This window comes from Pan paniscus, chromosome 18 (assembly GCF_029289425.2).
Source record: "Pan paniscus chromosome 18, NHGRI_mPanPan1-v2.0_pri, whole genome shotgun sequence".
Taxonomy (NCBI): domain Eukaryota; kingdom Metazoa; phylum Chordata; class Mammalia; order Primates; family Hominidae; genus Pan; species Pan paniscus.
In genome coordinates, this window is record NC_073267.2 from 29,767,923 (window position 1) to 29,792,862 (window position 24,940).

General features: G+C 51.1%; 1 protein-coding gene across 2 annotated transcripts in view; it reads right to left on the reverse strand.

The window, feature by feature from the left end:
- EIF3CL (eukaryotic translation initiation factor 3 subunit C like) overlaps nt 1–24,940 on the reverse strand; it is a 43,317-nt gene that overhangs the window by 1,624 nt on the left and 16,753 nt on the right. Inside the window, exons 16-22 of one of the 2 annotated variants that reach the window (XR_010110203.1) lie at nt 20,284–20,647; nt 17,807–17,966; nt 17,643–17,708; nt 17,467–17,554; nt 17,202–17,364; nt 16,954–17,105; nt 40–118 (exon numbers count right to left, since the gene is read on the reverse strand). Coding sequence is in view for 1 of the 2 variants with exons in the window: in XM_055099554.2 (XP_054955529.2) it covers nt 17,023–17,105; nt 17,202–17,364; nt 17,467–17,554; nt 17,643–17,708; nt 17,807–17,966; nt 20,284–20,647 (924 nt within the window). In the remaining variant the exon portion in view is untranslated. Of the gene's footprint in view, nt 1–39; nt 119–16,938; nt 17,106–17,201; nt 17,365–17,466; nt 17,555–17,642; nt 17,709–17,806; nt 17,967–20,283; nt 20,648–24,940 lie in introns of those variants that run through there. The other variant, XM_055099554.2, reaches the window with a different exon arrangement.

Below are 24,940 nucleotides of genomic sequence, written 5' to 3' on the forward strand. Positions count from 1 at the left end.
CTACTTCATGCCATGCAAAATTACTTTACCCCTTTTAACCTCAGTTTCCTTCTGTGTGAAACAGGAACAATAGTTTCATTCGTCATTCAGTTTCTCTCAAGGTTTCACGAGATCATACCTATAAAACATCCAAGTCATTTAAATGTATCATCATTTCTGTCATAATTAGTGGGATCCATTTCACTATTATTGGATATACAGTTCTGTGCCTGAAACCTACAAAAAAAGAAAATGTTAAGTCTAAAAAGCATTAGTGATTTCTCATTTTTTTATTATTAATTATAACCCTATTTAATCACACAAGGCCTTGTCTGTGGCAGGTGCTCAATAAACACTTGTCGAATCAATGCATGTGGGCTCCGGAGCCACACTGTTTAGATTCTATTCTGCCTCCACCACTTATCAGCTGTGTGATCTGGGTAAGATAATTCACCTCTTTATGTCTGCACTTCCCTCTCCATAAACTATATATAATGAGAATCCTTAGCTCATTCAGTTGTGGTGAGGGGTGAATGATTTGGCACACAATCCCAGCTACTCGGGAGGCTGAGGCATGAGAATCGCTTGAACCTGGGAGGCAGAGGTTGCAGTGAGCCAAAATTGTGCCACTGCACTCCAGCCTGGGCGACAGACTGAGACTGTGTCTCAGAAATAAAAATAAAAATAAACAAAAATCAATGAACTAAAAACCAATTTCTGGTGGTTTCTAATCAGGAAAAAATGGTTCAAGAAACTGCTAAGCGAGATCAAGCAAAACAAAAAAATCTATTAAGATAATGTTTTTATAACTCGTATTTAAAACATTGTTGATTCATTCTTTATTTTTATTTTTATTTTGAGACGGAGTCTCACTCTGTCACCCAGGCTGGAGTGCATTGGCAGGATCTCCGCTCAGTTCAAGCGATTCTCCTGCCTCACCCTCCCGAGTAGCTGGGATTACAGGCGCCCGCCACCACGCCCAGCTAGTTTTTGTATTTGTAGCAGAGACCGGGGTTTCACCATGTTGGCCAGGCTGGTCTCCAACTCTCGATTTCAGGTGATCACCCCCTGCCTGGGCCTCCCAAAGTGCTGGGATTACAGGCTTGAGCCGCCGCGCCCGGCCCTTGTTTTGTTTTCTAGATTGAAGAAAGGTTTTTCTCAGAAGTTATCTAGAATTTACACCGATTTGTTAAAGCACGCTTTTGTGAACAAAGGTGGGTGGAAGCGTTTGTTTTTCCTCCCTATTTGATCCTTCTAAAGTTTGGAAACTATTCATAAATATTCTTATTTTCATGTACATATGTTCTCTTTATAAGCAGGCTACAATCAGAAAGATTGGTTATATTATCAAGGCTTTGACTGAAACATCCTATTTAAGAACATGCAGAAAATTCCTGGCTTTGAGTTTGCAGCCTTACGTTACAGTCAGGGGGAAACTGTCACTCCCCGCAGGCCTGAGAACCTTAGAGCTTTTCGGGGAGCAACTTGGCAAGGGGGGGTCCCAGCAGCTGCTCGCGGGCAGGAACCATGGGGCACAGCCCCGGGCGACCCTCGGGCCGGCGGGAGCTTCCGCTTCCTGGCGTCTTTCTTCCCCGCCCCGCCGGCTGCTGGGGAAGCGGCGGGCGCCCAGTGCCTGGAGGTCGCTCCCTCGCCTCCTCTGGCTGCGGGAAAGGAGAGGCGGCGGCGGCCGGAGCAGGGTGGGCGGCCTGAGTCGAGAGCCCGGCCGGCCCCCGCGAGGAATATGGCGACCTGCGGCGACCGGAGCAGCAGCGGCGTCAGTTGCTGCACCGCCGACTTCTCGGAGCAGCGAAAGCGACTCGCGAGAAGACGCCGCCAAGTGGAACCCGGGCCCTGCGGCCCTGGGAGGGGGCAGCAGCGACACAGCCATGAAGCCCCGGGCGGGGCGCTGGGCGCCAACGAGCGCCACGGCAACCTCCAGACGGCGCCACAGCAACCTCTAGGCAGTGCCCACACGAGCCTACAGGTGGCGCCCCTCGCACTGCACCTGCCGCGGCCACCCAGGGGCGTGAACTGCGCTGTCAGCAGGGCCGCGCTGACCCGGGCGGCCCAGGCCCGCAGCAGCCGAGGAGCCCAGGGGCACTGCCCGGGGTGACGAGAAGGAGAAGACGGTGCCCCAGAAAAAGGCAAGAGCTCAGAGCTCGGGTCCCCGTGCCAGGAATGGCCAGGAGCAGAAGATGGAGAGGTGGAGATGGAGATGGAGAAGAAGCAGGTGGGAAGGAGCGGCGCTCCACCGGTGGGGTCAACATGCGCTGGCTGAGCTTAGAGTATGAAGAGGATGAAGCAAGGCAGAAAGAGCGGAAATGAGAAGGTGCAATGACACAACGGAGCACAATGCAGAATCCAGCCCTAGGACTCCAATAAAGGCTGGGTTTAATTCCAACTCACACCCTCCCACCCCTAATCAGAGAGGATCACGGGAGAGAGAGGACCCGAGGAACACTGGAACCTGAAGGACAGGAATCTGAGGCCAAGACTGATTGCTGGAAATTGTGGGAATCAGGAAAGGAGAAACTGAGGCAGAATGGGGGGATGGAGGGTGGTGGTGGGGGGCAGTGAGCTGGGTTAGGAAGGATTAGAAATCAGAACCTTAGGAAGGATCCAGAAAGGAACTGTCCTTAAGAAGGTGCATGCTGCGGCTGGGTACTGTGGCTCACGCCTGTAATCCCAGCACCTTGGGAGGCCGAGGCGGGCAGATCACCTGAGGTCAGGAGTTCGAGACCAGCCTGGCCAACATGGCGAAACCCCATCTCTACTAAAAATACAAAAATTAGCCAGGAGTGGTGGTGTGCACCCGTAATCCCAGCTACTTGGGAGGCTGAGGCAGGGAGAATTGCTTGAACCTGGGAGGTGGGAGTTGCAGTGAGCTGAGATCATGCCACTCCATTGCAGCCTGGGCAACAAGAGTGAGATTCTGTTTCAAAAAAAAAAAAAAAAAAAGAAGGTGCATGCTAGGGATGAAGGAATGGGTTCTAAGACTCAGGGAGTGAGGGAAGGGGAGGGACAGGGGTTGGGGGTGCAGTGGGGTGCTAATGCAGCACCCAAACAGAAGACTGGAGGAAAGCAGGGCCTTTCTCCTCCAACTCCAGCTGCTCCTCTGAGTCCCAGGCCACCTGCTCCTGTGTCTGCCGACCTACTGGCCTGTCTCTGAATCCTGCTGGAATGCCATTCCTCCTGATGTCTGCCCTGCCTCAGACCTTTCACTAACACCACCACCCCTACTGCCCAGGGCCCACCACCCCCACTGCCCCCGACCATAGCCTGCCCCTATCCCAGAAGCCCCTGCTTCCAGCCACATGCCCTAGGTGACCTAAAGGGGACCTGGACATGCAGGGGAAGAGGGTGCTCTTCTGGGTCCTCCTGCTTAGGTATCCCAGTCTCGCAATCATGAGTGTGAGTAAATGTTGGATATGACACAGATTCTATTTCTCAAGCTGTTTCACACTGTGGTTTACCTAACAGTGTTTTGTGGGGTCATCGATGGGGATTTGGTTCTCCCTGCAGACCAAGGACCTCAGCGCAGATTTCTTGAGCAGCCTAGAGAGGCTCTGGCCTCACCTGGCCACATCAAGTTCTGGGTCCTGCCTGCCCTGCTTGGCCCAAACCTGCCTGCCCTGGTGACAGGAGGGAAACGGGAAAATGGTGACTTTATAATATTGGAAAGGAAGGATTTCATGGCCCAGTGGAACACAACAGAGAACCCAGAAATAAATCCATGCATTTACAGCCAGCTCATTTTGCACCGAGGCACCAAAAAACATACCATGGGAAACAGATGGTGTCTTCAATAAGTGGTGCTGGGAAAATGAGATATATCTATGTGTGAAGAATAAAACTAGACCCCTGTGCTTCACCACATATAAAAATCAAATCAAAATTAATGAAAAACTTATATGTAAGAAACTACAGGCTGGGCACTGTGGCTCATACCTGTAATCCTAGCCCAGGCCGAGGCGGGAGGATTGCCCGAGCTCAGGCGTTCGAGACCAGCCTGGCCAACATGGCGAAACCCCGTCTCTACTAAAAATACAAAAATTAGCCAGGCGTGGTAGTGCATACCTGTAATCCCAGCTACTAGGGAGGGAGGCGGAAGAATTGCTTGAACCCAAGGGGTGGAGGTTGCAGTGAGCTGAGATTGTGCCACTGCACTCCAGCCTGGGTGACAGAGTGAGACTCCATCTCAAAAAAAAAAAAAAAAGAAAAGAAAAGAGAAGAAACTACAAAAATATTAGTAGAAAACATTGGGGAAATTCTTTATAACACTTGTCTAGGCAAAGATTTCTTGAGTAAGACTTCAAAAACACAGACAACCAAAGCAAAAATTGATAAATAGAATTACATCAAGCTAAAAAGCTTCTGCACAGAAAAAAAATTTGTTTAATGAAAATTAAAAATAAACAAAGTAGACCAGGCATGGTAGCTCATGCCTGTAATCCCAGCACTTTGGGAGGCCAAGGCGGGCAGATCACTTGAAGTCAGGAGTTCTAGACCAGCCTGGCCAACATAGTGAAACCCTGTCTCTACTAAAATACAAATAATTAGCTGGGGATGGTGGTGGGTGCCTGTAATCCCCAGCTACTAGGGAGGCTGAGGCAGGAGAACTGCTTGAACCCGGGAAGCGAAGGTTGCAGTGAGCCGAGATTGTGCCACTGCACTCCAACCTGGGCCACAGAGTGAGACTCCGTCTAAAATAAATAAAAAAACAAAGTGAAGAGACAACCCACAGAATGGGAGAAAATTTTTGCAAACTATTCATCCATCAAAAGATTAATACCCAGAACATATAAGAACTCAAAAACAAAAATCCCAAATAATCCCATTAAAAAATGGACAACAGCCACGGCGGGCCGGGCCAGCAGGTCCATGCCTCGCCTGGGGCCCAGGCCCGCTGCCCCGAGCGCGGCGCCCAGCCCGGACCGCATGGACTCGGCCTCGCCCGGTGCCGCCCGCGGCTTGGACCCACAGGACTCTCCGCGCTCGCGCTTCTGGTCCAACTTGTGACCCTCACCAACCGCCCTGCGGGGCCCAGGCTGGCCCGGGGCGGGGCGTCATCCAGACCAAAGCCCTGTCATTGCGCTGCCCCGGCTGCCAGCCCCTCAAGAAGCTATAGACGAGACGTAGGTAGCCGTAGTCAGACTGACTACACTGGCCGGGGAGCAGTCCCCTCCGAGCCCCCAGCCGTCCCCCCTCATCGCCCTGTGCCCACCCCCATCGCCCCTGCCCCCGGCGGCGGCCTCGCGTGCGAGGGGGCTCCCTTCACCTCGGTGCCTCAGTTTCCCCAGCTGTAAGATAGGGACAGGGCGACCCAGTGGTGGAGAGGAGCCGGCTGTGGAGCCCTGCCCGCCCCCTGCCCTCTAGGTAGCCCGCCGTCTGATGAGGATTGTTATTCTAAGTGCAATACTTGGCCCTCCGGCTTCCCGCTGCTCCCACCGCGCTCACGCAATAACCTGCCCAGCCGCCGTCCACGCGCGTCCCGCGGTGACCTCCCGGAGCAGTGCCCCGGCTCCCTCCAGCACCTGCGCTGAGGGGCGGGCCGTCCTGGCTGCGCAGGGCTCCTGGGCGAGGCTGCAAAGGCTGGAGTCCCGCCGCCGTGATTAATGTACTGACGAACCGAGGCAGCAGTGCCCCCATCACGACCCCCACGCCCCACTAACCCCCACGCCCCCACTCCGCGCAATAAACGACAGCATTGGCAAAAAAAAAAAAAAAGGCAAAAGATCTCAATGGCTATTTTCCAACAGAAGACATACAAGTGGCCAACGGGTATATGCAAACTTAACATCACTAATCATCACAGAAGTGCACATCAAAACCCAGTAAAATTTCATCTAACCTCAACTAAAATGGCGACTATCAAAAAGTCAGAAAACAACAAATGCTGACAAGGACGCAGAGAAACAGGAGCACTCAAACACTCTTGGTGGGAATGTTTTTTGTTTGTTTGTTTGTTTTGAGACAGAGTCTCTCTCTCTGTCGCCCAGGCTGGAGTAGTGCAACGGCGCGGATCCAACGGCGCGGATCTCGGCTCACTGCAACCTCTGCCTCCCGGGTTCCAGCATTCTCCTGCCTCAGCCTCCCGAGTAGCTGGGACTACAGGCGTTTGCCACCACGCCCAGCTGTTTTTTGTGTTTTTAGTAGAGATGGGGTTTCACCATTTCGGCCAGGATGTTTTTGATATCTTGACCTCGTTATTCTCCCGCCTCAGCCTCCCAAAGAGCTGGGATTACCAGCGTGAGCCACCACGCCTGGCCGGTGGGAATGTAAAATAGCTTATCCACTATGGAAAACTGCATGGAGGGTCCTCAATAAGCTAAAAATAGAACTACCATATAATTCGGCAATCACACTGCTGGGTATAAGTCCACAAGAAAGAAACTCAGTATCTCAAAGACACATCTGCACTCCTATGTTTATTGCAGCACTATTCAAAACAGCCAAAATACAAAATCAACCTAAGTATCCATCAACAGATGAATGGACAAAGAAAATGTGGTACATATACACAAAAAGAAAGGATTTGTGAATATACTAAAAGCCATTGAATTGTATGCCTTAAATGGGGAAGTTGTATGCTACGTGAATTCTATTTCAATAAAGTTGTTTTTAAAAAACGTAAGGGGTCAGACACAATGGCTCATGCCTGTAATCACAGCACTTTGAGAGGCCTAGGCGGGTGGATTACGAGGTCAGGAGTTCAAGACCAGCCTGGCCAAGATGATGAAACCCCGTCTCTACTAAAAATGCAAAAATTAGCCAGCGTAGTGGCGGACGCCTGTAATTCCAGCTATTCGGGAGGCCAAGACAGAGAACTGCTTGAACCCAGGAGGCGAAGGTTTCAGTGAGCTGAGATCATGCCACTACAATCCAGCCTGGGTGACAGAGCAAAACTCAAAAAAAATAAATAAATAAAATAAGGGGCCGGGCACCATGGCTCATGCCTATAATCCCAGCAATTTGGGAAGCTGAAGTAGGTGGATCTTCTGAGGTCAGGAGTTCGAGACCAGCCTGAGCAACAGGGTGAAAGCCTGTCTCTACTAAAAAGACAAAAAATAAGGCAGGCATGGTGGTGCACACCTGTAATCCCAGCTACTCGTGAGGCTGAGGCAGGAGAAGCACTTGAACCTGGGAGGTGGAGGTTGCAGTGAGCTGAGATCGCACCATTGCACTTCAGCCTGGGCAACAAGAATGATCACTTTGGGACTGTGATTTTTGAGATTTTAGATGTGAGGGATTTTGATCTTTCAGGATTTAACCTATTTTACAGTTGAGCAGACTGAGCCACAGAGAGGGGATGTGAACTGCCCAAGGTCTCACAGGTGGTAAGTGTTTGTAGCTGGAACCTGAACTAAGGAAGGAGACCACTACTACTCCGGCTGCCCTCCTCCCACCATCTTGCCTAGTTCACAAGACAGGAGGAAAGAGAGAAAGCAAAAATTTAGAAACAAAAGTAAGATAAGTAGCCAGACACCTTGGCACCACCACCTGCCACAGGAGTTAAAAATAATAATAATAATGACATCAACACCTGACCTAAACTACTTGTGTTATCTGTAAATTCCAGACATTGTATGAAAAAGCATTGCAAAACTTTCTGTTCTGTTAGCTGATGCATGTAGCCCCCACTCACCTTCCCCATGCTTGCTCGATTTATCACGACACTTTCACGTGGACCCTTTAAAGTTGTAAGCCTTTAAAAAGGCCAAAAATTTCTTTTTCAGGGAGCTCAGGTCTTAAGACACAAATCTGCTGACGCTCCTGGCCAAATAAACCTTTTCCTTCTTTAATCTGCTGTCTGAGGAGATTTGTCTGCGGCTCGTCCTGCTACAGAACCAGGGTCTACCTTGGCAAGGGATTCCACACTGAGTCTCCTCCTGAGAAGCCTGCTCTCGGGGGTTTTGAGGAAATTCATGGTCAGTAAACTGTGTCTCAGGAAATTGTTCCTCTCATGCCATTAGTACCTCTAATGCATCAGTCAGCATAAACAAGATTATGATGCAGTCACAGGCAACCTCCATTCTCTCTCCCTTTGTTTTGCTTTGTTTCGTTTTATGGAGATAAGAATCTCGCTCTGTTGCCTAGGCAGGAGGGCAGTGGCAAGACCTTGGCTCACTACAACCTCCACCTCCTGGTTCAAGCAATTTTCCTGCCTCAGCCTCCTGAGTAGCTGGGATTACAGGCATGCCCCACCACACCTGGCTAATTTTTGTATTTTTAGTAGAGACGGGGTTTCACTGTGTTAGCCAGGCTGGTCTTGAACTCCTGGCCTGAAGTGATCCACCAGCCTTGGGCTCCCAAAGTGCTGGAATTACAGGCATGAGTCATCCTGCCTGGTGCACCCCCCATTCTCCATAGAGAAATCGACAAAGTCGATTTCTCTCCCACAGGACACATCCACAGCAGCCTTGGATTAGTCTGCATTGGAAACATCCAGAGTCCTGTGGCACAAAAAAAAGAGACATGCCTGGCCACTTACTGACTCTGAAAGTTTCTGCTAAAAAATGACAGGGGTTCAGGCCGGGCGTGGTGGCTCACGCCTGTAATCCCAGCACTTTGGGAGGCTGAGGTGGGCGGATCACAAGGTCAGGAGATCAAGATCATCCTGGCTAACACAGTGAAACCCCGTCTCTACTAAAAACACAAAAATTAGCCAGGCGTTGTGGCGGGCGCCTGTAGTCCCAGCTACTCAGGAGGCTGAGGCAGGAGAATGGTGAGAATCCAGGAGGCGGAGCTTGCAGTGAGCCAAGATTGCGCCACTGCACTCCAGCCTGAGCTACAGAGTGAGTCTCAAAAAGAAAAAACAAAAAGTGACACAGGTTCCTCCCAGCCACATTTCACTGATCAAAGTGGGACACCAGCAAACATTGTAAATGCCAATACAAGCCAGACAGCTGGAAGTTTTTGTTTCCTTTTGCTTTCCTTCTTTTTCCTACCAAGATTCACGCTCTACCTTTCTTCCTTCTTTCAACAACCCATGGTTTCACTTTCTTTACTATAAGAAAATGCTGGCCGGGTGCAGTGGCTCACGCCTGTAATCCTAACATTTTGGGAGGCCGAGGTGAGTGGATCACTTGAGGTCAAGAGGTCAAGACCAGTCTGACCAACATGGTTGAACCCTATCTCTAGTTAAAAAAAAAAAAAAAAACAAAATTAGCCAGGTGTGGTGGGGCATGCCTGTAATCCTAGCTACTTGGGAGGCTGAGGCAGGAGAATTGCTTGAAGCCAGGAGGCGGAGGTTGCAGTGAGCTGAGATCATGCCATTGCACTCCAGCCTGGGCAACAAGAGCGAAACTGCATTTCAAAAAAAAGGGGGGCCTGGTGTGGTGGCTCATGCCTGTAATCCCAACACTTTGGGAGGCCAATGCAGGCAGATCATGAGGTCAAGAGATGGAGACCATCCTGGCCAACATGGTGAAACCGTGTCTCTACTAAAAGTACAAAAATTAAGCCGGGCACAGTGGCTCAAGCCTGTAACCCCAGCAGTTTGGGAGGCCAAGGTGGGTGGATCACGAGGTCAGGAGATCGAGACCATGGTGAAACCCCATCTGTACTAAAAACACAAAAAATTAGCCAGGCGTGGTGGCTCATGCCTGTAATCCCAGCTACTCGGGAGGCTGAGGCAGAAGAGTCACTTGAACCCAGGAGGCAGAGGTTGCGGTAAGCCGAGATAGCACCATTGCACTCCAACCTGGGCAACAAGAATGAAACTCTGTCTAAAAAGAAAAAATAAAAGGCTCTGCATCCCATGACTCATCATGGAAAAGATAAAATGATCCAAATTAAATATGTATTTCTATGCTGACTTATAAATTGCTAAAATAGTTCATAACCAATGTTTCGTTTGTCAAATCCATGTTCCTGGGAAGACAATCAAAGCTTCAGGTGCATTTGGCTACCTCATGGGCAATTTGAACATTTCAATTGTCAATTGTCATTTTCAATGCATGTTTTCTGGTTGCTTTCCCATGCAAGAGGGCTGACATTATAACAGTAGATCTATGGTACGGTGTATTTTCACCAGATACTGAAAGCTTTTTATGGCTCACTGACTGGGGACAATCAATTCCTTCACAATCTAGAACCTGAAGATTGGATCTTCTGAGAACATCAGAGAAAGAATGTCCATGCCATCCACACTACAGCAAAACTTCAGGACCTTGAACTTTGGGTTCATAATCTCACAAGAGGGAAGTTTTTCACTGGAAGAAGATGGCATCCTTGATGTGAACAGCTTTTCCCAAGATCACAGATCAAGACTTCTGGTTTTTATTGTTTCATTGTTTTTTGTTTTTTTTTTTGAGACAGAGACTTTTTTTTTTTTTTTTTTTTTTTGATATGGAGTCTCGGTCTTCTCGCTCCAGCTGGAGTGGAATAGTGCAATCTTGGATCACTGCAACCTTCACCTCCCAAATTCAAGCGATTCTTGTACCTCAGCCTCCTGAGCCGCTGAGACTACAGGCACATGCCACCATGCCTGGTTAATTTTGTGTGTGTGTGTGTGTGTGTGTGTGTGTGTGTGTGTGTATGTGTGTGTGTGTGTGTGTGTGACAGGGTTTTACTCTTGTTGCCCAGGCTGGAGTGCAGTGGTGCGATCTTGGCTCACTGCAATTTCTGCCTCCTAGGTTCAAGTGATTCTCCTGCCTCAGCCTCCTGAGTAGTTGGGTTTATAGGCGCCCAACACCATACCCAGGGAATTTTTTGTATTTTTAGTAGAGACAGGGTTTCATCATGTTGGCCAGGCTGGTCTCAAACTCCTGACCTCAGGTGATCCACCCGCCTCAGTGTCCCAAAGTGCTGGGATTACAGGCGTGAGCCCTGTACCCAGCCTCCGTCCCCCCCCCACCTTCTCTCTCTCTCTCTCTCTCTCTCTCTCTCGAGAGAGAGAGAGAGAGACTGACTGGGGACAATCAACTCTCTCTAGACTGACAGAGAGAGAGAGAGAGGGAGGGAGAGAAAGAGACGGAGTCTGGCTCTCACCCAGGCTGGAGTGCAGTGGAGTGATCTTGGTTCACTGCAACCTCCACCTTCCGTGTTCAAGCGATTCCTGTGCCTCAGCCTCCCAAGTAGCTGGGATTGTAGGTCCGCACCACCACGCCCTGCTAATTTTTGTGTTTTTAGTAGAGACGGCTTCGCCATGTTGGCCAGGCTGGTTTTGAACTCCTGACATCAGGTGATCCACCAGCCTCGGCCTTCCAAAGTGCTGGGATTACAGGCGTGAGCCACCTCGCGCCCAGCCAAATGAAATAAAATGCTAAAGTAAATTCAGGACTACCCCTCCTCCAACTCTTCTGTCCCCTTTGGGCGCCCAGGTGAGCAGGGGAGGGGCTGGGGGAATAATAACATCAAAAGAGCGCCTTTTCCTCCCTTATTCCGAGGAGACTTTCCTGGGCCTGACTCCCAGTCCTGTCCCCAGCGCCCCGCGGCCTCTCGAGCCCCTTCAGTGACCAAGATGCAGAGATCAGGATGCCTTTGCGCCGCCCCAGGTGCCCACCCCTAGCTGGTTCCGCCTGGGCCCCCAGGGAAGGTAAGGTCGAGGGCCGGGCCGAGGCGTGGCAGCCAGGGTGTGTGTCCGTTGGGCTTGCTGCCTCCGACGGCCCAGCAGCACCGTCCCACCTCTGCCACCCTCCGATGAGGCCGCTACCTGTGCGCCTGCCAATCATGCTGCTCCTGCGGCTCCCATAGCTGCTGCTGCTGCGGCTCCCATAGCTGCTGCTGCTGCTGCTGCTTGGACCTGGCCCCAACCGGCGAGGGTAAGTGAGGAAGGGGCTTTCCCGGAACTCAGGCGTTCCGGGATTCCTCCAGCCCTTCCTAGGGACCCAGCAGCCCTACCTCCCATCCCTCTTCAAGTTCCTAGTTGCCCTAGAGCCCCCAGCTCGCTCTTCTAATGCTCACCAACACTCTGGGTCCCAGCCCTCTGCAGGGCCCCCCACTCACTCCTCCCAGGGACCCAGAACTAGCCCAGCCCTTCCCCGGGGCCACAGAGTCCTCTCCTGGCTCCCTCCCCTAACCGGCTGTGACCCTCTCCAGCAGCCCGGAAGCTTCCCGCTTATCCTGATCTGGGGTCCGCGAACTTATCCTTCATTCCACCTGTCCCTGAGATGTGAGACACCAGAGGGTGGGAGGAGCAGGGGCAGAAAGGGCCCGGCTTGGGGGTGGGAGAAGAATATATTGTGCCCCTGTACAACAAACCCCTGTGACCAAAAAAAAAAATATCGATCATACTGTCCCTATCTCACTATCCATCATTTGGGGTCACTGTACAGAGGTCTCCTGGGTGACTGCCCATTTCTGGAGTGCACAGATACATGTAGCCACAGAATACTATGCAGACACCGCCAGCACACAGATGCGCAGGCACAGGACCAGCCCCAGACTCACCTGGCCCTCAGGTGTGCAGCTCACGGTGTGCAGCTCCCACAGGCAAAAATACTGAGATACCGCTAGGGGGACACATGCACACACAGCTCAAGGATACCCGAGACAGCACTCAGGACAATTCAGATGCGCCGTGTACACACACACACACACACACACACACACAGAGCAGCACAGACACACATATGTGCACACAGACCCTGGGGCTCACAGGATGCACAGACAACCCTGGCCCTCCCCGAGGAGGCTGCAGTGGGCAGACAGGGCAAACAGACCCCAGCGTGACCTGCCCCACCTATGTTGGCACAGAGGGAGTGTTTTACTTGGTTATAAGCACAGTGCTCATGCCTGCCCCATGCCTAGAACCCTCCCTCTATAGGGCTGTTGCTAGGGCTCTGAGATACCAGAGAGTGGTCAGGGAGTGTGGCAGGGGAAACTTTGGGGACAGCTTCAGGGTACTGTGTTGGGACTGGGACATTGTCAGGGTGCTCAGAGTGGGCGTGTTCCCTGGGTCTTGGTGGATTTAGAGGTCGAGGGACCATTTCTGGAAGCTCACTGTGTGCCAGGGGAGCTTATATCAGAGATTTTTTTTTTTTTTTTTAAAGACAGAGTCTCACTGTTGCCCAGGATGGAGTGCAGTGGCACCATTGCAGCTCACTGCAACCTCCACCTCCCAGGTCCAAGAGATTCTCCTGCCTCAGCCTCCTGAGTAGCTGGGACTACAGGCGTGCACCACCACACCTGGCTAATTTTTGTATTTTTAGTAGAGACGGGGTTTCACCATGTTAGCAAGGCTGGTCTCGAACTCCTGACCTCAGGTGATCCACCTGCCTTGGCCTCTGAAAGTGCTGAGATTACAGGCATGAGCCACTGTGCTAGGCCAGAGATCTGCTCTGGAAGACCCCCCAGGCCGGAGGGCACTGCCACAAGCAGACAGTATGGCGAGGGTCCCTATGGCCACCTGGCAGGCAGGGTGGATTCTGGAGGGAGGTGGCCTGGGAGCAGGCTGAGGATGGGGTGAGGGCATTTGAGCAGCAGAGTGTCTGCGTGACCAGGCATAACTGGAGGGACAGTAAACAACTCTTGTGTGAGAGGATGAGGGAGGGGTGAGAGGGGCTGACTACCCCCAGGACTTGGGGTGCGTTGAGACTCCTTAGCTTTATCCAGACTCTTGGGAGCCATGGAGGTTTGAGGCAGAGGCGTGGACTGCTGGGAGAGTGAGGACTCACCATCCAGAGAGGAAGGCGAAGCTTTCAACTCTAAATGCCGTTTTATTTTCGTGTGTTTTTTTTTTTGTTTTTTTGTTTTGAGATGGAGTTTCACTCTTGTTGCCCAGGCTGGAGTGCAATAGCACGATCTCAGCTCACTGCAACCTCTGCCTCCTGGGTTCAAGCGATTCTCCTGCTTCACCCTCCCAAGTAGCTGGGATTACAGGCATGCGCCACCATGCCTTGCTGATTTTGTATATTTATTAGAAACAGGCTCTCCCTCTCCCTCTCCCTCCCCCTCCCCACAGTCTCCCTCTCCCTCTCTTTCCACAGTCTCCCTCTGATGCCGAGCCGAAGCTGGACTGTACTGCTGCCATCTCGGCTCACTGCAACCTCCCTGCCTCATTCTCCTGCCTCAGCCTGCTGAGTGCCTGCGATTGCAGGCGCGCGCCGCCACGCCTGACTGGTTTTCGTATTTTTTTGGTGGAGACGGGGTTTCGCTGTGTTGGCCGGGCCGGTCTCCAGCTCCTAACCGCTAGTGATCCGCCAGCCTCGGCCTCCCGAGGTGCTGGGATTGCAGACGGAGTCTCGTTCACTCAGTGCTCAATGGTGCCCAGGCTGGAGTGTAGTGCCATGATCTCGGCTCGCTACAACCTCCACCTCCCAACCGCCTGCCTTGGCCTCCCAAAGTGCCGAGATTGCAGCCTCTGCCCGGCCGCCACCCCGTCTGGGAAGTGAGGAGCGTCTCTGCCTGGCCGCCCATCGTCTGGGATGTGAGGAGCCCCTCTGCCTGGCTGCCCAGTCTGGAAAGTGAGGAGCGTCTCTGCCCGGCCGCCATCCCATCTGGGAGGTGAGGAGCGTCTCTGCCAGGCCACCCATCATCTGAGATGTGGGGAGTGCCTCTGCCTGGCCGCGACCCCGTCTGGGAGGTGAGGAGCGTCTCTGCCCGGCCGCCCCGTCTGAGAAGTGAGGAGACCATCTGCCTGGCGACCGCCCCGTCTGAGAAGTGAGGAGCCCCTCCGCCCGGCAGCCACCCCGTCCGGGAGAGAGGTGGGGGTCAGCCCCCCCGCCCGGCCAGCCGCCCCGTCCGAGAGGGAGGTGGGGGGGGTCAGCCGCCCCGTCCGGGAGAGAGGTGGGGGCAGCCTCCGCCCGGCCAGCCGCCCCGTCTGGGAGGGAGGTGGGGGGCAGCCCCCCACCCAGCCGCCACCCTGTCCGGGAGGTGGGCACCTGTGCCCGGCCGCCCCATCTGGGAGGTGAGGAGCCCCTCTGCCCGGCCGCCACCCCGTCTGGGAGGTGTACCCAACAGCTCATTGGGAATGGGCCATGATGACGATGGCGGTTTTGTCAAATAGAAAAGGGGGAAATGTGGGGAAAAGAGAGAGAGAGATCAGATTGTTACTGTGCGTGTGTAGAAAGAAGTAGACATAGGAGACTCCATTTTGTTCTGTACTAAGAAAAATTCTTCTGCCTTGGGATGCTGTTAATCTATAACCTTACCCCCAACCCCGTGCTCTCTGAAACATATGCTGTGTCCACTCAGGGTTAAATGGATTAAGGGCGGTGCAAGATGTGCTTTGTTAAACAGATGCTTGAAGGCAGCGTGCTCGTTAACAGTCATCACCACTCCCTAATCTCAAGTACCCAGGGATACAAACACTGCGGAAGGCCGCAGGGCCCTCTACCTAGGAAAACCAGAGACCCTTGTTCACGTTTATCTGCTGACCTTCCCTCCACTATTGTCCTATGACCCTGCCAAATCCCCCTCTCCGATAAACACCCAAGAATGATCAATAAATACTTAAAAAAAAAAAAAAAATTTTGTGCCCTGCTACTGGCCTCAAGTGATCGTCCCGCCTCGGCCTCCCACAGTGCTCGGATTTCAGGTGTGAGCCACTGCGCCCAGCCCCAGCTGTGAATTTGTTTATAAAAACCCAGAGCATTGAAAGTTTTAAGAGACGGCCCGGGTAAGTCTCCAGTGCATCTCCTGCACATGCTCCACACGTGCGTTACACTAATCATGCCACTATCTCACTTCTCCAACCCTTTGAGCTTGCACTTTTTCCCTCTGCCTACATCAGTGCTTCTCAAATGTGGTAAAGGATCATTTAAAAAAAATTTCCAATCTAGACCAGGCATGGTGATGCATACCTGTAGTCCCAGTTACTTAGAAGGCTGAGGTGGGAGGATTGCTTGAGTCCAGGAGTTCAAGACCAGCCTGGGCAACACAGCAAGATCCCATGTCTTAAAAAAAAAAATCCAATCTGCTGTGGACCCATACTTATGTAAAACACAATAAGGCCGGGTGCGGTGGCTCACGCCTGTAATCCCAGCACTTTGGGAGGTGGAGGCGGGTGGATCACGAGGTCAGGAGATGGAGACCATCCTGGCTAACATGGCAAAACCCCGTCTCTACTAAAAAAAAAAAAAAAATACAAAAATTTAGCCAGGCGTGGTGTTGGGCGCCTGTAGTCCCAGCTACTTGGGAGGCTGAGGCAGGAGAACGGTGTGAACCCGGGAGGCGGAGCTTGCAGTGAGCTGAGATCGCGCCACTGCACTCCAGCCTGGGCGACAGAGTGAGACTCTGTCTCAAAAACAAACAAACAAAAAACAAGCAAACAAAAAACACAATAAACTTAAATGATCAGAAAACAACCACATGCTTAGATATCAGAGCAAAGGCCCAGTCTCTCAATGCACCCTCTTACTGATGGCACCTGTCTTGTTATGAACAGGTAACAGTGCATCCACGCTGGTCTAGACCAGCTCTCCCTTCTCCCTGCCTGGTGAACCCTCAGGGTCCAACTGTCACTATTGTGTCCACTATGTCTTCCTGATGTTCCACCCCCGGTCACATCCTCAATACATCTGTGACTTTCTTTTTGAGACGGCGTCTCGCTTTGTTGCCCAGGCTGGAGAGCAGTGGTGTGATCTTGGCTCACTGCAACCTCCACCTCATGGGTTCAAGCGATTCTCCTGCCTCAGCCTCCCAAGCGGCTGGGACTACAGGCATGTGCCTCCATGCCCGGCTAATTTTTGTATTTTTAGTAGAGAGGGGGTTTCACTATGTTGGCCAGGCTGGTCTGAAACTCCCAACCTTGTGATCTGCCCACCTGGGCCTCCTAAAGTGCTGGGATTACAGGCGTGAGCCACTGCGACTGGCCTTTTAAAACACCCATTATAACTTATGTTACTATAATTTTCTGTTAAATGTCAAAAAGCAGCAGGCTCTTTGAGGTCAGGAACGTGTTCAATTCACCTCTTCATCTGAGCCTTGTGTCTGTCATGTGGTAGCAGCTCAGAAATATAATCAGCAAATGAATGGGCTCAACACACCTTTGTGGCAACAAGCAATCAACCAGAACAACTTTAAACAGACCTTTAGTGACTGAGATGTGGTTTAGGACTTCAAGGTTGGATGGCCTAGGCGGGAAACAGAGTGGAGAGCTCAGTAGGCTGTCTGAGACTGCTGCTGGCGGTAGCCACCGCGGCGCATGTAGCCCTCATTTTTGCGGTAGCCGTCCTTCTGGTCTGTAGGAGAGAGATGGGAAGGAAGGGCAGGGAATGCCAGGTGAGAGGCGGTGAGGGCACCAGGAGCTGGGCAAGGAGAGGAGCCGAAGTACTCACCTCGGAAGTAGCCCCCATAGGTGCCCTGCTTGTGGTCAAACACCCGTTCGTTGTTCTCCACCAGGCTGCCCAGCTTCTCGGCCAGCTGCAGAGCCAGGTTCTGCTGGGCAGTGGGCTCAGTGCGGTGCATCACCACTGTCTGTGTTGGCTGGTCCAAGGAGGCCTGACAGGTGCCAAGGCAGAGGAGGGGACACGACACAGATCATGCCCGGCTGCTCCAATCCCTCCATGGCTCCACCTGCCCGCTTCCCACCCCGGCCCCTACCATCAGCTCCTCATTAATGATCATTTTGCTGATGATGGAGTGCACAGTGGGCAGATCCAGCTCAAACATGTCTGACAGTGTCTCCATGCTGGGAAGAAAGAAGGCAGAGGGCAGGGGCAGTCAGGACACTTGCCCACAAGGCTGGGGCCCTTCTGTGTCCCCAGGGCCCCGCCTACCTGATGGAGTCATAGACACTGCTGTAGGTGAAGAGGTAGGTCCTCAGTGACTCTTCCTGGATCTTCCTGTGGGAAGAGGGGACAGAAGACACAACAGGGCCTCAGGGAAGGGGACCAACCAGTCTCTTCTTCCCCGACCCATCATGGCCTCTCTGTCTGCTCACCTAACCAGCATGGTGCGGACTTTGTCAGCCTCGGGGAAAAGGTCCCACACTTTCCCATTCATCTTCTCATTGATGATAAAACTGTGACAGGTCTTCCAGTCACCCATCTTCATGGCCTTGGAGGCAGCGACCACATGTTCCCGCATGGACTCAGGGGGACCTGAAAGGGTGGGAATGAGGCAGGGCCTAGGGAACTTGGGACAAGTTCCATTAGCACTCTTTAAGGAGGAACAGAGGCTGGAGGAGCAAACCATACTAGAGACTCTCCCCGCCTCTCCACCAAACAGCCACGTAGTCGCCCAAGCCACTCCATCTGCACAAATGTTTGAACTCAATCAGTCCATAGATGCACTTCAGGGGACTGCCGAAACCCTCAAAAATGTTGACAAATTGTGCACATGTCCTCATGTACATTCTTCCTAGGAAAAAGGCCCACGGCTTTCATCAGATTCTCGTCAGCTTCCTTGACCTAAAAACACCTCTTCCAGCCAGGCGTGGTGGCTCACACCTCTAATAATCCCAGCACTTTGGGAGGCGGATCATCTGAGGTCAGGAGTTGGAGACCAGCCTGGCCAGCATGGCAAAACCTCGTCTCTACTAAAAATACAAAAATTAGCCAGGCATAGTGGCACACGCCTGTAATCCCAACTACTCGGGAGGCTGAGGCAGGAAAATTGCTTGAACCCGGGAGGCAGAATTTGCAGTGAGCTGAGATCTTGCCACTGCACTCCAGCCTGGGCTACAGAGCGAGACTCTGTCTCAAAAAACAAAACAAAACAAAACAAAACCACCTCTTCCAGCTCAACTGGAATGGAATTACCAACCCTTCCTGACTCACATCACCTTCATGAATGGTGCCATTCCCATGCATCAATTACACTGTTGCCAGCTTATTATTCTTCCAAGCAGCTCACTTCTTTTCCTTAAAAAACTTAGCCCCAGTCAAAATTATCTCTAAAATCACAAGTTTATATATTAATTATGAACTCAGGCCCCCAAATACAATCCTAAGACAAGCCAGGAAGGTAAGACATGGTACGCCATAGTAACTGGAATTCAGGGTAGACAAAGTGCAAAAGTTCTACAGCTAGAAATGGGTGGCAGACAGTGAAACACAAACACGCAGACTCCACAGCAAGAACGGCAAGCTCAATGCGAACGGGGATCAGGTCCAAATGGAACCATAGGAGCAGGGCTAAGTTTAAGAGTGTAAGGAGAGGCACACAGCCCTCCTGGATGAACCTCCATTTTAACCATATTAACACTTGCAAAAGGCAAGGTTGGTCTGGGCGCGGTGGCTCACACCTGTAATCCCAGCACTTTGGGAAGCCGAGGTGGGCGGGCCACCTGAGGTCAGGAATTCGAGACCAGCCTGGCCAACATGAAGAAACCCCATCTCTACTAAAAATACAAAAAATTAGCTGGACATGGTGGCGGGGGCCTGTAGTCTCAGCTACTCGAGAGGCTGAGGCAGCAGAATCACTTGAACCCAGGAGGTGGAGATTGCGGTGAGCTGAGACTGCACCACTGCACTCCAGTCTGGGCAACAGTGAGGCTCCGTCTCGAAAAAAAAAAAAAAAAAAAAAAGAAAGAAAGAAAAAGGCAAGTTTAGGGGCTCAAAGAATATTTCTCTATAGGCCGAACAACAGCGCAGGGCTGATGGAAACTGGCTTTTGGAACCACTGTAGGGAGAAATTGAGAGGCAGGGACTGTGGAGAAGCAGACAGCCCTTTCCCATCGCTGCTACTTCAGCTCCAGCCAAGGCTAGCTCTGCAGGAAGGCAGGGCCAGGAGCGACAGATTGCCAATATTCTAAGACATGAAAATTCCGATTTTCATGGGAAATTTCCCCACAAAGTAAATCTCACTACATAAGCCAAACAAAATGTGCCTAAGGGAACTTGCCCTTTAGCCCAAACATACACATGACCAGGAGAGGACAAATCTGTAGGGGGATGTGGCTGTGGACACTGGGCTCAGCTCACTCGTCAAGCCCTCCTGTGGGCCAATGTCACAGGAAGGGCGCAGCTCAATTCCTTTCCAGTGAGTCACCACTCACTGCAACCCTGCAGGATCTGTCTTTCAAAAGGGGCCAAAGGAATCAACGTTAGCCTCTTGAACGATATGGCTCTATGATAGTTGGTTTGGCTGGAATATAATGTACATGAAGGGAAGAAAAGGGAAAGAAAGATCAGAGGTACACATGAGCTGCATTAAACTCGGGCAAGTCACTTAACTTCTCTTTGCCTCAGTTTCTCCACTGGGAAAAAGGGTATTACTAGTACCTACCGGCATAGGGTTATTACTAATGCAGATTAAATAATTATTTGTAAAACACTTAGCACAGTGCCAGGCAGAGGAGGTGTCATTAAATCAGATGAGTCGAGTGGTGGGAGAGTTACTCCCTTCACTTCTCTTAATCCTTATGTGTAATCAGGGAGCGAGGCAGCCTGCTGAACCCTGGAGCTCCACACTCACCCAGCAGGGGCTGTCGCTCGCCCACGCGCAGCTGGTGGTGGAACTGCTTGCTGATCATGCGTCGGCGGGCATCGCTCTCATGGGCGGCCATGTAGGGGATCTCCAGGAGCATGGCAGACACCAGGTAGACACACTCCAGCAGCTCCAGGTTGATGTGCAGGTGGAAGGGGACCTGACGGCGCCGCTCCACCTTCTCCTGCTCCTGGTTGCGCTCCTGCAGGCTGCGCAGCAGCAGGCCCTGGCCCAGAAGCTCCTTGGCTCGGCCACTCGACTGGATGTCCAGCAGGGCGTTGTGTGCGTCCTTGGTCAGGCCTTGGCGGAAGGCACAGATGCCCAGCTGCACCATGGTGCGGTTGTAAAGGATCTGGGGGCAAAGGGTCATAATGCACTCAGAGATGACAGCTGCAAGACAAGTCTTCATTTATTCCATAACTAAGCCGGGTAGCAGTGGCTCACACCTGTAATCCCAGCACTTTGGGAGGCTAAGGTGGGAGGATCACTTGAGCCCAGGGGTTCAAGATGGGCCTGAGCAACATGGAGATACCCCATCGCTAAAGATAAAAAACAAAAACAAAACTAAACAAATCTACTTCAAGTGCCTACTATGTGCTGAGCACTAGGCTGGGGAGGGAGAGCAAAACAGACAAGTCCCCAGTCTGCATGGAGCTTATGTCTAGGGGTGGGGTGTGGTGGGCAAGAGAGCTGCACTACGAGGATGGTGACTCATGCTGAGAAGAAAAATAAAGCAGAGGACGGAGCCAGGAAGGCAGTCTGCGCAGTGGTGGAGGCTCAAATGTTCATATAACTACAGAAGGCCTCATTGGGAAAGAATGTTTGAATAAAGACCTAAAGAGAGAGCAAGTCATGCAGGCATCTGGGGAAAGAATATCCTATAAAAAGGAAAAATAAACGCAGTGATCCTGTGGAAGAACCGGGCCAGGCATATTCAAGAAACAAGGGGCGTGACACAGCTAGGGCTGGGAAAAGATGCCACCACAAGCTGGGGGATGGGCGAGCACCAGCCCTGTATGAGTTTTTTGTTTTTTGTTTTTTGTTTTTTTGGAGACGGAGTCTCACTCTGTCACCCAGGCTGGAGTGCAGCGGCGTGATCTTGGCTCATTGCAAGCTCCGCCTCCCGGGATCACGCCATTCTCCTGCCTCAGCCTCTCCGAGTAGCTGGGGCTACAGGCGCCCGCCACCACGCCCGGCTAATTTTTTGTATTTTTAGTAGAGACAGGGTTTCACCGTGTTAGCCAGGATGGTCTCGACCTCTTGACCTTGTGATCCACCCGCCTCGGCCTCCCGAAGTGCTGGGATTACAAGTGTGAGCCGCCGTGCCTGGCCTTGTTATGAGTTTTAAGACAAGAAACCATGGGAAGGTTTTGAGCAAACAGGTAATATGATCTGACATAACTGAACAGGGTTAATCTGTATTATGAACAGAACAAAGGGACTGAAAGGACACAAAGGCAGATGATGGTGGCTGAGAGCAGAGGGTACAAGCAGAAGTGACAGAAGTGTTCTCATCATGGACTGTGAACAGGAATGGCTGGGGAATCAGATACAGTATATGAGGGAAAAGTTCGAATCAAGAATGACTCCAAGGTTTCTGGTCTAAGCAACTGGGAAGAGGGACTTGGCACTAATTAAGACAGGGGAGACGGTAAGTGGTACAAATCTTGGGGGGAAAGGCTAAGTGTAGTCATAACAACAAAAATGTGGAGATCAATACCAGTCATAAGCTTACATGCAAAAAGCCTTAAAAATGTTAGCGACAGAATCCAGCAATATATAATATAAAAGAGACAATATACATGACCAAACTGGATATACTTCAGGAATAAAAGGTTGGTATAAAAATGTAATGAACTCGGCTGGGCGTGGTGGCTCATGCCTGTAATCCCAGCACTTTGGGAGGCCGAGGTGGGTGGATCGTGGGGTCAGGAGTTCAAGAGCAGCCTGCCCAACATGGTGAAACCCCGTCTCTACTAAAAATACAAAAGTTAGCCGGGTAGTGGTGATGTGCACCTGTAATCCCAGCTACTCGAGAGGCTGAGGCAGGAGAATTGCTTGAGCCTGGGAGGCAGAGATTGCAGTGAGCCGAGATCGCGCCACTGCACTCCAGCTTGGGTGACAGAGTGACACCCTTTTTCAAAAAACAAAAAACACACAATAATGAACTCATAGTTATTCATTATATGAATAGAATGAAGGAGAAGTAACCGGGTATTTCTTTTCTTTTTGAGACAGTCTTGCTCTGTTGCCCAGGCTAGAGTGCAGTGGCGTGATCGTGGCTCCTGCAGCCTCGACCTCCTGAGCTCAAGCAATCCTCCTACCTCAGCCTCCTGAGTAGGTGGGACTACAGGCGTGCACCACTATGCCTGACTCGTTTCTGTATTTTTTGTAGAGACAGGGTTTTGCTATGTTGCACAGCGATGAAGATAGTATAAGGACAGACAAAAAGGTAAATGAATGGGACAGAGGGAATGACCTGAAAAACACCTACTCTTATAGGTAATGTGGTTTTTCATATTGTTTTCCACAAAGACACCAAAGCAATACAATAGGGGAAAAGAAGTCTTTTCTACAAATGATGCTAGAACAACTAGGTATCCATATGGAGGAAAAAGAAACCCTGATCCCAACCTCACCAGATGCAAAAATCAAACCAAGACCAACTATAAGACTAAATGTAAAAGCTAACACCCATAGCAACTTACAAAAAGAAAAAAGAGAGAAATTTAAAAAGTCTTCATGAATTTCAGTTAGGCAAAGGTTTTTTAGACAGGATCCAGAAAATAATTACTATAAAAGAAAAAACTGGGCCGGGCGCAGTGGCTCATGCCTGTAATCCCTGCACTTTGGGAGGGTGAGGCGGGCGGATCATGAGGTCAAGAGATCGAGACCATCCTGGCCAACACGGATACTAAAAAATAAAAAAAATTAGCTGGGCATGGTGGTGGGCGCCTGTAGTCCCAGCTACTCGGGAGGCTGAGGCAGGAGAATTGCCTGAACCTGGGAAGCAGAGGTTGTAGTGAGTCGTCAAGATCGCGCCACTGCACTCCAGCCTGCCGACAGAGCGAGACTCCGTCTCCAAAAAAAAAAAAAAAAAAAAATTCTGACACAGGACTAGCTATCCAGGATAGATAAGGCACTCCTACAACTCAATAAAGTGAACAATCCAATTGTTTTAAATGGGCAAGAACTGACTAGATATTTATTATTTCATGAAAGATAAATGGCCAATAAACATAAAAAAGTAAAAAAGTAGCCAATATCAATAGTCACCAGGGAAATGCAAACTAACACCACAATGAGATACCATTAGACAACCAACTAAAATTTAAAAGACCTTTGAGTGGCCGGTTGCGGTGGCTCACGCCTGTAATCCCAGCACTTTGGGAGGCTGAGGTGGGTGGGTCACCTGAGGTTCAAGACCAGCCTGGCCAACATAGTGAAATCTTGTCTCTATTAAATATACAAAAATTAGCCTGGTGTGGTGGCACATGCCTATAATCCCAGCTACATGGGATGGTGAGGGAGGAGAATGGCTTGAACCTGGGAGATGGAGGTTGTAGTGAGCCAAGATTGCACCACTGCACTCCAGCCTGGGCAACAGAGCGAGACTCTGTCTCAAAACACACACACACACACACACACACACATACACACACCCTAAAAGATACACACACACACACCCCCTAAAAGATACACACACACACAACCCCTAAAAGATACACACACACCCCATAAAAGAGACACACACACACACACACACACACACACACACACACACACACCCCTAAAAGATCTTTGAGACCAGCCTGGGCAACATAGTGAGACCCTGTCTCTACAAAAAATAAAAAACTAGCCAGGCATGGTGGCACATGCCTGTAGTCCCAGCTATGGTGGCAGATGCCTGTAGTCCCAGCTACTATGGAGGCTGAGGTGGGAGGATCACTTGAACCTGGGAATTTGAGGCTACTGCGGGCCATGATCATGCCACTACACTCAGTCTAGGTGACAGTGCAAGACCCTGCCTCAAAAAACAAACACAAAAAAAAGTTTAAAAGACCAATACCACCGCCGGCATGATGGCTCACTCCTGTAATCTCAGCACTTTGGGAGGCTGAGGCAGGCAGATCACTTGAGGTCAGGAGTTTGAGACCAGCCTGGCCAACATGGTGAAACCCTATCTCTACTAAATTACAAAAATTAGTCGGAAGTGGTGGCGGGCACCTGTAATCCCAGCTACTCGGGAGGCTGAGGTAGAATCGCTTGATCCTGGGAGGTGGCAGTTGCAGTGAGCCAAGATTGCACCACTGCACTCCAGCCTTGGCAACAGAGCGAGACTCCCTCTCAAAAAAAGACCAACACCACCAAAAGTTGACAAGGAACTCCCAAACACTAGCAGGAGTGTAAAATGGTATAACCACTTTTGAGTTTCTTACAAGAATGTTCACAGCAGCTTCATACATTAGAGCCAAAAACTGGAAATAAACTGGGTGTCCGCCAAGAGGAAAACAGACACAGTGATATGTTCATACCACAGAATAAAAACACTAACAGGAGGGCTGTTTAAAAACCAGCATTACCCCCAGACAGGTTCACCAGGTGCTCTACACATAAACATTTCCTAGTTGCCTCAAATATACTT